The following is a 12,270-nucleotide window of genomic DNA, read 5'->3' on the forward strand; positions in this document are numbered from 1 at the left end:
ATGTGTCTGTCCACAAAAATATCAAAAGAAGGAAAACACCACCCATGTGCACAACTGGACTGTACTTAACACAAAACTTATGCCAGGCACAAAAATAGAGCCCTATATCTCCGCAATTCAAGGTTATATTGTTTTCAATTTTGGCTTGTTTTCAGACATTATTAAACAGATTTCTGAATTTTCTTTAATTATTTATGCTTTGACTTTATGTACTTGCACTGGGCACAAAAATAGTTGTATGGATGATATTTTGCTTTTTGTATTCCTCTTTATCTTCTCCTATTAGACATGTTTCTTACTCTATGCATGCACTAAATATGACTCTTATTCTTTGAAGAAATGTTTAAACTCATTTCACCATTTTCATTATTACAATTGAAAGAGTGAAATGTTCCAACAAATGTTGCTTTATCAATGCATTACAGTAATTGCAAGGTGCTCTACGGCACAAAATATACTTAGTATAGAGTCCAAGCTATATTCTGATTATGGTTTTAGCAACACCAAAGTCTGACGACCCGGGCAGATATGTGTAGCTACGCAAATGAAGTTTCAGTCAGTATCCGTATGATGTAAAGATGGCAGAGCATCCATAGTATTGAATAAAGTCAGAGAATATGATTTAATATTTACTTTGGACATCCAAGTTGAATAGTTGGATAGTGGGTGGATACGTAGTTGAGAGACAGCAATCACTAAAAATAGTTTGCAAACATAATTCATTACACAATGTAACTATTACTATATAGCCTGTTACTCACTCATCATGTACACATCTCTAGTCTCAATTTGCAAAGAGAAAAAGATCAGTGATTTTCAGCATTCCCGTGATTGTGACTTAATATTCCATTCAATTGCATCTCATTCCATTCCTTTCCAAATATCATCAGTAAATGTGGGCACTAAAGGGTCAACAGTTTAGCGGCATGGTAAGTCAGCAGTAAATAACAACACATTGGCAATTTTAACATGCCAGATGCTCAGCAATCAAATTGTGCTCTAGAGAGTCTGACAATGAGCTCAGACGACTGAGAAGGCAATTGTAGCGGAAGAATAAATTGATTGGGGTTCTGGTAACTCTTGTCATACCAGAAACTAACTCTTGTCATACCAAGACAATAATCAGAAGAAATATGTTTTATCTATAGAAAGAGACGGGGGTATCTTAGATCGAATGCCCTCTTTTTGGTCTTTAAAATAATCCACTAAAATTATGTGCAGAGAGAGCAGTGCTGATTTATAGACTGTGATGTTGTGTTAATTTAGAAACAGTATTGAATAAAAGCTTGGGTTTGTGATAAAGGTAGAATAGAAAGCAGACTTTGCAGCAGACAAATTGCTATTGCTCAACATAATTGAGAACAAGTTATTGTTATGGGAAGAGGTCACTGGTACAGGGAAAAGTTAATACTGTCGTATTTTATGGATAATTCCTTTTGCAAATAAATATGGTTATTGCGTATTGGTATATAATATATTTTATGTGGCACAGTCACAGTAGTATTATACATTATGAATATATTTAAATATTGTTAATATATTAGAAAATATAAAAATCTATTTTTTACGTGCTTCAATTCTACACGACTTTCTGTAACGCTGTTTGGTCATGGACTAGCAGCAATGAAGGTTTTGTCTGCAGTGGGCGAATAACCCCATTGCACATTGCTCAGCACTCACAAAACACTATTGTTCTCCAGAGATGATTGGAAAGATTGAAGAGTGTGATTAATAGACTTATGGGGCCCAAAAAGTCTTTTGGCTGGAGTAAATTAGGCGATATAAGCGATATGAATTTGAGTAAATGTTTCAAAAATTTCGAATTTATTTTTCTGTCTATAGATGAAAATCTCATTAAACTATTTTCAACTATTATTGCCCAAGCATGCAACGTTCCAAATACAAAAATCATTACACTACCAAGCCTATCAGAAGATTTGATAAGTGAAGCATTCATATGCCATTTATTGCCAATTCCGATTGTGAATGGAGAAAAAAACAAAGAAAAGAAACATTTTGAAACTCAACCAGTAATGGTTATGAAGAGAATCATGTCGGTATTAAGCTAAAATCTAATAATAAAATGGTTTTGAAAAGTTTGGATGATTTATTCAAATTTGCCTTGATAAGCTGTTTAAGGAAGGATGAACTTTATTAGTTTGACAAAGGGGAAATTAGCAATTTAATTAATTTACGTCATGATATCCATTACCCGTAGTTATGAAGTGGTCACATAGCCTGTGTTTTTTTTCTTTGCATTTTCCCAAAGGCTTTTATTTCTACATGTGCCGACTAAATCACATTTTCTACAGTGCTTGCAATTGCCAACAACCCTTTCACAATCGACAGTCCTCTGCATCGAGATGCTTGAATGAAATAATGCATTTAAGGGCTGAGACTTTGGGCCTCAAGCATACAGTCAATACCATTGCAAAAGCTCTTAAGCAGCTCGATAAAACTCTGGCAACAATGCCCAGAGCAAAGAAAGCAAGGCATAAAAAGCAGTGGATCACAGTAAATACAATGGGCCTTTAGGCACATTGCCATGCTGCCTAAGACTAAACTGCTGTTAACATATACAGCACAGCCATTCCTAGCAGGTCAAATCAGTAGATGCAACCAGGATTTTTTTTCACCATTAAAGTCTTTAATAGCCCATTGCATTATAAAAAAAAACTATAAAGTTAAGAAAAGTTACGATATATATCTCATGTCGAGTGTTCATGAAATATTATTAAATACATAATTAATTAATTAAATATTATTAAATACATAATTAAATGTCAGCTATATGTGTATATATATATATATATATATATATATATATCATCCTGAGTATGGTTTTCAAATATTCTACCGCCTATTTCTGCCTAGTTCTGCCAAGCTGCATTCATTTTCTGCTCTCACATTTTTTTTTGTTGAAATGACTCCTTACATACTACGTTGGATAAAATTAATGGGAAGGATGACTTTTCTCTGTGGTAAATTCAGAGTAGTCCTTTAAAATGACGATTGCTTCCATGTTGTGCAGCCAAAAGGCAGACGTTTGAAGATAAAATTAGCCCTGGGTGCTACACCTGGATGTTTAGGCTCAGCCGGGGTTCTATCTCTGGAAACAGACATCCTCATTTGGTGTGTTGTGGTGACCTATCTGACTTTCAGACAACATCTTTGATCATCGGGCAGCTGCTATCCACCCAAAACCCACACAGTCCTGGAACAAGTATATTCCTGTACAAGTATGTTTGCAATGCAGAGTCAAAATGCAGAAAGTCAGAATTCAATTTTAGTATTCTTGTTGTCCATAAATTAGGCACGAACAGGAAACTCTCTGTCTACAGGAGTACAATAACCCAGTACAAAAAGAAATGGAAAATAAACATTTTAAAGAAGTACGGGAAGAGGAAGGGCTTGAAAATGAGTTTTTGAAATTATCATTATGTTCAAGCCGATTGTATAGGTATATAGTTTATTATTATTAACGGGTGTAGTAGTGGAATTAATATCTTGCTGCCAATAGGCCAATACCGTGTACCTCGAAAATAGATTAAAGGGGCAGGAGCAGAAACATTTTTACTTCTTACTACTCCTTTTCGAACATGAACTGTTTATATAGGACATAATGCTTCCTACCTGATCCAGTTTCCAGTGGAACTCGGCAGGTCTGAAAGTGTCCACCTGAGTAAAGTCCCTCCTTAGCAGAAACACTAGGCGGCAATTGTGGACATACAGGGAGTAGTGGTGGCGATTCATCTCTGTAGGTGGGAAAGAATGAAAGAATTGAAGAAAAAAACCCACACATCTATTGGAATATTTATAAGGAAAATTCTCGCTCAGAGCAAAGTCAGCGGTTTTGTAAGTTACTTTGTCATGCAGTACCATTGCAAATACAAACTTAAATTAATGGCTGTTTCTCCCCCAAGCCTCATAGTATACAGTAGAACTGGTTTGTTTCGGAACAATTAATCTGTATAAATGCATTTTCATTTCACATGAGAAGAGTCCATGTGTTTACACTCACCTATCTTGTCAGAATTACAAAGAAGGGTCTCCTTTTCAGCCCTGATACCAGGGCTGGGCCCATGCTTCATCCAGGTTGCTATCGTGAACTGGTCCGTCAAGTTCTGGGGCACCACCAAGTCTGGGATTTTAGCTGCCTGGTGACCATCAAACCTAAAAATTAAGTCACTGTCTCTCCCACTGTCTGTCATCAGAGAAGCTGTCCAGTTCGTGGTAGCGGAGGGGGCAGGCAAAAGATCAGTGCTGCCTGATGAGGCTCCTAGAGTCATTGCCGTTGGAACAGAAAGATTTGACAGAAAAATGAAAGAGAAGTGTCATAAACAATCACAGTAGATGTGTCATTGATTGCTCCAACCTTGGCTATGATTACTTTACCGCGTAAAGCAGATGGCACGGCTTAATACATAATCAATGGTCCAGAATTGATAGACTATGTGACTATTGATTCATGGCAAATGAAATTGACTTTCCAGAGGAGAGATTTGAGTCAATCATTGTAAAATGAGGTGGCTGCCGTCTGTTGATGAGTTACACAAAAGACATGCAGCAAGGACGAACTGAAGCACCCAATCACATAAATTGTTTACTTTTGTTACTTGACCTTTTTATATCTTCCTAAGTACTCATCATCACTTCATTGTATTGAGTCATACCCCATTCTAATCTTCCCTCGATCATCCCTGACATTCGTAATCAAATAACTTCAATGAATTGAGTCCTGGGAAGACTTTGTCCCGTATGTCACCTTGACATACTACATTTTGTGCCATATCTTCATTGTATTTAAACATCCCCTTCTCTTCAGATAAAAACACGCAACAAAACGGTGCCAAATGAAGATTCCAATGCAGACCTGACGATTCCTGCTTATAATATGACATTTGCCGTGCACCATATTTGATGTTTTCTCTCGCCTGCGCCATGTTTCTTCATGCCGTACACGAGACAGCCTCAACATTCTCGCTCTATTACGTAATTAGATTCCTTCAATAAATAAATATGCATTGACTTTCCCAGCACGCAGCTGCAGCTTTTTCCCCGCTGTTGTTGGACCTAATATGAAATTGATTAGGCCTTAAAAAGGCAATTAAAATTAGTATTTCTTGCTATCACATAATTATTATGCGATATCTGCAAAGGACTCCTTAGTGATAAATCATGCATGCACTGGCTAGCCAGTGAAAGCAATGCAAAGGTTGTTAGATTAAGTGGAAATAGCTTATTTTGAAATATCTTAGTTAGATATCATGGTAGCACCCCATGGATAAGCAAAATTGGTTTCCTAGCTAGAAGGTTTGGCAACATCTTCAGTGGCAGGTATCACGGGGGGTGACAGTTTTTCAATCAAATTAAAATGATTTTGTTGAAGAAGTGGTTCACTAAGCAAAATGTGTGCAGACACTGCAAATTGGGTAGCCATTGCTATAGACAGCAATCTTTTTTTCATAATACTTCCCTGACCCATGTGCCACACTCCCCCAAAGCTTCATTCAAATTGGCTGAGTTGCTTTTGTGTAACCCCACCATGTAACAAACTAATTAATCAACAAAATGGTGATGAAAGAAAAACCTCCCACCTTGCACTTTTGGCACCATAACATAAATTCAATCTATCTGGTGGAATAGCTTGATCCAATTCACAGAATGAAAGTTCAGTACATGAACCCTGGCATTAACATTCCACAATTATATTGTCACCTTTCAAGTCAACCATCTGCGAGGTTATGTAATTCAACTATTAAGGAGGAAAAGTGGCTGGAAAGTCATCAAAATACAGTTTGAAGAGAAAAATATATTTTTTTAAAAGCCACACTGTCAAAGCCCTATTGGACTATGTAATTTATGACCAAGGACAAAATGTAGAACCAACCACATAGTTTTTGTAGGGACTTCTCAGAGTAGGTGTCACGGTCACATCCCTTTCCAATGTGATTGGTCAGCAGCTCAACTGTAGTTCTCGCAGAAGACAGCAGCCCACCACATGTCTCCAGATGCATTTGAGGAAACAGCGGTTTGCTTCCTGTTCCTGGCTCGTAGTCAACTCGTTTATTCCAGCCTAAAGAGTTGGAGTTAGAATAACAAAGTATAAAAATATGATGCTAAGTAGTAAATTTAGTGCTCCTTCTGTTATCATTCCCAATTAGTAGGTGTTTTTACCTCTTGGATGCGAATCTTTTTCTCCAGGAGACAAATAATTTTGCATTCGAGTGTATTAAAAACATTTTTGTTGATATTTTAATTGTTTATTTAGAATTGTTAAAAATGTTTATTTAGAATTGTTAAAAAAAAACATTTAGGGAATATCACACTGAGGGACTGATGTACTCAAGAAGCTTTTTGAAACAAATTCAGTTACTGCTTGCCTTTTTTTTCCAAATGTAAAAGCGGATATCTTATTTTGACACACAAGCTAAATCAGCCTGTTTTCATGAATGACTGAAATTAGATGATTTGGACATTTTTAAGTAAAACAATGGTTCTGAACGATTACTCAATTGTTAAAATAGATGTCAATTACTTTGATAATCGATTACTTGTTGATTAATCAGTCAATTTTTACACTACTACCTGAAACTTCCCATTTTTCTAACTCGAGAATGCCTAAACGAATTACCATCCATCTTTCATTGCACCCACTCATTCATCTATTTATGCAGAGCATTAGAATGATCCCTTGCAAGCTGATAGAGGAGCATCACACAATGCTGACTAGAGAAAGGAAGAGAGATGTGTTTTGCTCACCACTCTGTTGAATCTGTCATGTTTTCACTCCCTCAAACACTCACCTCCGTAACTCATACACTGGCTGCACCTGTCTTGTACTTGATTTACCACTTGCAGACTGTGATTGCTGAGGGCTGCTCAAGCATTTGCACTTGTGAGCTTGTCAGGAGGTGTGATGAAAGCAAAGCTGTCATACAAATTTTCAACCATTTTCAACACCACTTGTCCTCATAAGTTTTGCAGGTGAACTGGAACCCGTAACAGCTTATTTTGGGTGAGAGAGAGGTTATATCTTGAACTAGTCGCCAGTCATTCCAAGGGCACATACTGTGTAAATGAAGAACCATTCATACATACACACATTATGTACTTTTTCACTTTTTTGAATCCTTTCTGTCATTTTACTTACTACGCATGTTTTTCTAAGGTGCAAGGAAGTCAGAATACCCAGACAAATCCCAGGTTTTGATTGCGAACCACTCAAGTGTGTGGCGGATGTCTCATATACAACCAATGATAAAAATATGAGACCACCCTTGTTTCTTGATACACATTTAATGGCACCTGATGTTAAAATGAACAAGACATCAAATGAAAAAAAAATGTGGTCTCATAATTTTACCCTGGATGTATTGTATATTCCATTTCCTGGAATACATATATGATTATGTACTCCCAACTGACCCACCACATTTTCCATAATACTCACTGACTATAGTTCAGAGCTATTATTATATTGGTATGGCTGATAGATAAGCTTACTTTACGTAGATGCCATCACAATTTACTTCTTTCATTAATCGCACATCAGCAGCATTTCAGTATTGAGATAGTGGGGATACCAAAAGAGAGTTGTGAAAAAAAGGTTGGCGAGAACGCATTTTATTTGTGGATTTTTAAATCTGGAAATAACCTTGGGGCAGTAACCGCAATGCTACTCCCTTTTTTATATATATATATATATATATATTGGTTTGGAGCTGGAGTTTTGAGTTTTTCCTTGCCCTCTTGGGAGTTTAAGATCAGTTTAAGATCAGGGGGTGTTTGAGAATATCTTTCGTTCTTCACATGTCCTGAGTGTTGTTGTTAGTCACCTAAATGTTGAACAGAGGCTGTGATTTACCAAAGTCAAATTCCTTGTTTGGCACGCTCAAACATGGCGAATAAAAAACTCTTGAATCTTGAATATATATATATATATATGTATAAAAGCGAGTAGCATTACTATCTAAAATGCTTCTATTGATCTGAGACCTTTATTGTGTTTTCAGACAACAACACTGTACCGGTATAAGATATTGATGTTTCAACGAGATACCAGTGGGCTATTGTGTATCCTTTATGTGTGGTGAACCTCGGCATGGGTTAAAAGAATGCATTTTGCTTTCTGCTGTGTTGGGTGCGTGCCTGCAGTAGACTTCATAAAAATCCCAAAGCAAGACCCAAAATTCTTTTCTATGTGAATATGAAAGAAAGATGAGAGGGTTAAGGAAGCAAGGCAGGCATGAAAACAGTCCTGTGGTGCTGAGTGCAGATGTACTACTATTCTCTGTGGAGGCGATCATTAAAGCTTGAGTGTGTGCTACTTTTATGTGCTTGATCTTACCTTTTAGTCAGGGATTCGTTTAATGCTTTTTTAAGTTGTTGGTGTTTGATAATAACATATTTTCATATGTCGAATGTAAAGGTCGTTTTATTTGTAAAAGGCAATTGCTGTACAGCATATGTTATGAAAACAAACACCTCGGCATAGTCATCAGTTTATATCTCTATCTTTAATGTTTATGTATTGCTGTTTTTTATTATTTATAGTAAACACATGAAAGGTTCCTCCCAACATATTTGCCAAGAGATAGTTGATTGATTTATTAATTGAGGGCGGGAACTTCAAACTGTGACATTTTCAATTCTTTATCGTAGTGATCACATTGACCTTTAAAAGTAGTTTTTATTTGGTCGTGTCTATTTTTGTGCATTGCTTTCCTTGCTGTTATGATATATAATTATTGATAACAAAAATCAAAGCCCTGCTAACATTAAAGAGCTATAGCTCAAAAACTGTCAAATATTTTGTGGAAATATTAAGAGCTTTGAAGAAACATCTGTATTGCTTAAAAATGTGGGGTGTGACTACTTGTCAAGACACAAACTATGTATCAAGTGTTGAAGTACTAATCATACATGCAAAGCTCAATCTATTATTAGGCTTCAGGTCCTGTAAGTACTTAATCATTATAAATTGTGGAAAGAAATGGGTTTAGTACATTTTTTCAATCATCCTAACCTGGAAAATCCTTACATTTTATGAATAAAAACATCAGTAGTGTCCAAAGGTAGTGTAGTATGTCAATTATTTCATACATAGGTTAAATCAAGATACATAATTGTCAGTCTTCTGAAGCCAGTAATCTACACTTCACATGACAAGGGAGGTCAAAAGAGTATATGATAAAGAATTGTACAGCTGTCGGTAGATATAGAGGCAGCGGATGAAAACAATAACGTGTGACAGTGACAAATTGTGTGAGCAATGAATAATGTGTGTGGTAGTAGTCGCGTTTGTTCTCAGGTAAACTGGTGCATATTTTGCCACAGGAAGATGAGATGGAGCTCATTTAGGCCATTCTAAAATAAAAATTGTTCAGCTATCCATTTTCTATGCAGCTTATCCTCATTATGGTTGTGGGTGAGCTAGAGAGTAGTTTATGATCATCTACTGGCCCGTGGATCAAATCTGGCCCCGTGAATCGTCAAATCCAACCTGCAACTGAAATCCCTAATTATGAGGATCAAATAGAAAGTATCTGTTTAAAAGAAAGCCTGACTCAGAAAGTCCTTCAGTTCTGTTATAAAATGGAAAAAATATATAATTTAAACACACAAACAAACTACCCCACAAACAAAAAATTACAAAGGTGCCTTTATGGATCGACCTTGCTTTGTACCAGGGAAAAAAAAACAAAAAACGTTCACAGTGTCTTTCTTTGTGAGGTTCCTAGAATCAGCGCTAAACTGATAGCTCCGTGACTAAGAGGAGTGAACCTATGTGTGACATCAAGTACTAAATTATTTATACAATAAGTGTAATAGCAGTACAAAATGTGTAAATTGATTACTCCTCATTAATTGCAGTCTGTTGCATTGAGACATTAATTGAAAGATGCAGTGTTGCTTCTTTGTTATTTTCTCCATCTTGAGGAGCAACATTCATCTAATTCTAGGCGTGTAAGTATACAAGGAACGTGATCTGCTGCAACCGGATGAATTTCACATTGGGAATCGTGTCTTTTTCTTCCGATTTTGCTCAAGATGGTAGAAGACTAAGTGGACCACTTGGCATATTTGCTATCACCTCAGGGGATATCGAGGGGGAATCCACAGCTTGTTGGGATATACTCTGTAATCCTCCCCAGCATGTCTGCCCCAGGGTCTTGGCTCTCTACCTCCTCGGTCGTCATGCACCTTTTCCCCAAAGCTCAAAGACATTAGTAAGGGTCAGAATCCAACTCCCTTTGTGAGAATTCCCATCACTTTGTGAGAACTCCCATCACTATCGTGGCTGACGTTGACAGAATACACTGATGAGAACATTACATTTGGTCTTACGAACTACTATGTTGGTATTATATTATGAATTTAAACTAGCTGAAATCACGTGGGTTTGAGCTTTTTGCTCTCACATTGTTGGTTTCATTTATCCAAGGGGCAAATTTACTAAATGACAACTAGTTTTTAGGTTGCACATGTTCTTGCACATCTACTTGGTTAATTTTTTGCAATACCTGATGAAGAAGAATGAAATTATTATTATTATTATTATTATTATTATTATTATTATTATCAATAGTTTTATGATATTTGCTCTGAAGTGAACATGTGTTTAGCAATCGTGTACAAGTATAATGTTTCCATTTATTCATTCGTTCGTTCGTTCTTTCGTTCATTCATTTAGTCTGGGTTTTGGATTTTTAAATTATGTCTTTTGTTATCTTGTTTTTGTGTGCCTTGTCCTCTGTGCTCCTTCTGCAACATTAATTTCCATTTAAGGGACAATAAAGAGCTTCTGATCTAATTTTGTACAGTGGGAGCAAGAGAGAATGCACAGGAAATCAAAAAAGCCAAAGCCTGAGATTCTACCAAAAACATGGACCTTGTTGCTGAGGTTAGGGCCAAAGTGCCAAAAGCATAGTATGTCAAGTTAAAAAAAGGTCAGCTCAGTCAGTCTGCAATTGTGATTTCATATTTGACAATGAAACCTCATTTTCTCATGTTATGAAATGAAAATGAAAAAGAGAGCCTCAGACATTTTGACAGAATACTGCAAGGACTGCTTCTCTAATGCTACAGCCCCAAGGCCTATTAAAAATCCCCTGATCTGTGGCGGTGACATTTTCTTCTCCCTCTCCATTTATCCCTCCTGCCAACCATGGCTCAAAGGGACAAATGCCCTTTCATCTAGGGAAACTGTATCTATGTTTGTATGTATCTGAAAATCCCCAAATGAGAAAAAGCACACAGATGTTGAAAGGATTGTCACTGTCAGTAGATTGTGAGTCATTGTGAAGAGACTTGGCTGTGTCATATTAGCATTTATGTTTGCAAGACATTCCGTGTTGTGGTTTGACACTGAGTGTCTACCCTCACACCCAGCTGATTTTCTTTTTATTGTTTTGATGGCAATAGATGTTTGCTGTGTCCACATGTTTATTTTTGTATCATGCACTTTTTGCTGAGTGTCTGCATTATTGCATTCTTTTGTTTGAAGTGTTTGTTTCCAATTTGTACTATCCTTGTTAAATTTCTTTACCCTTTGGCATTAAATACAGCAATAGATTCACATATCACAGTATGGTGCCCAGCGTTGTCACCAATTACATGTTCACACTGAAACTGACAACAAATAAGGGAACAATTCATTGTGTTATTTTATTTTTGGTTTTCTCTTGCAAATTGCTGTTTGATTCTGTGGCCTGATTTCTCTTCTCTCTTCTTTTAAAAAAAAATCAAAGCCTAGTATTCTGCAGCTTATAGTGCACAACAAAATGTACTGAACAAATAATTAAAGACCAGGGTGTGCCAGAAAGATCTTCAAATGTTAGTCCCCGATTTTCTCATGAAATCATTCCAGACACCAATTCATGTGCCGACGCTCGCGTTGAGAAGCCTGATTGCCAAGCTAAAAGAGAGAGCCACCCGCTGTGTACTAGGGCCCTTATTTTCCGCAGGTAAACATTGTGTGGCCATAAATGCCTGGATAATAAGAAATCCCATGCATCAGTCACTCATTGATAGAGGAACAATGATTGCACATGGTTGCAAAAGCATCTCTCTCTCTCTTGTTCTCTCATTGCTTGCTCTGCTATTCCATTGAATCTACAGTTATTGTGTGTACAGACACTTTGCATTAGTCTTGTTAGAGCTGTCATGACAGCTCTCTGATGTGCAAAGAGCCATCTTGACTGTGTCAGGGTGCACTTTCTAAAGTGCTGTTGATCACAGAAAAGAATTTTGACAAGACAATTCTTT

General features: G+C 36.8%; 1 protein-coding gene across 1 annotated transcript in view; it reads right to left on the minus strand.

The window, feature by feature from the left end:
* LOC125972532 (calsyntenin-2) overlaps positions 1-12,270 on the minus strand; it is a 140,584-nt gene that overhangs the window by 34,268 nt on the left and 94,046 nt on the right. Inside the window, exons 6-8 of the mRNA XM_049726282.2 lie at positions 5,891-6,076; positions 4,022-4,279; positions 3,634-3,755 (exon numbers count right to left, since the gene is read on the minus strand). Coding sequence (XP_049582239.1) covers positions 3,634-3,755; positions 4,022-4,279; positions 5,891-6,076 — 566 coding nt within the window. The remainder of the gene's footprint in view (positions 1-3,633; positions 3,756-4,021; positions 4,280-5,890; positions 6,077-12,270) is intronic.

The sequence above is a fragment of the Syngnathus scovelli genome, chromosome 7 (genome assembly GCF_024217435.2).
Source record: "Syngnathus scovelli strain Florida chromosome 7, RoL_Ssco_1.2, whole genome shotgun sequence".
Classification (NCBI taxonomy): domain Eukaryota; kingdom Metazoa; phylum Chordata; class Actinopteri; order Syngnathiformes; family Syngnathidae; genus Syngnathus; species Syngnathus scovelli.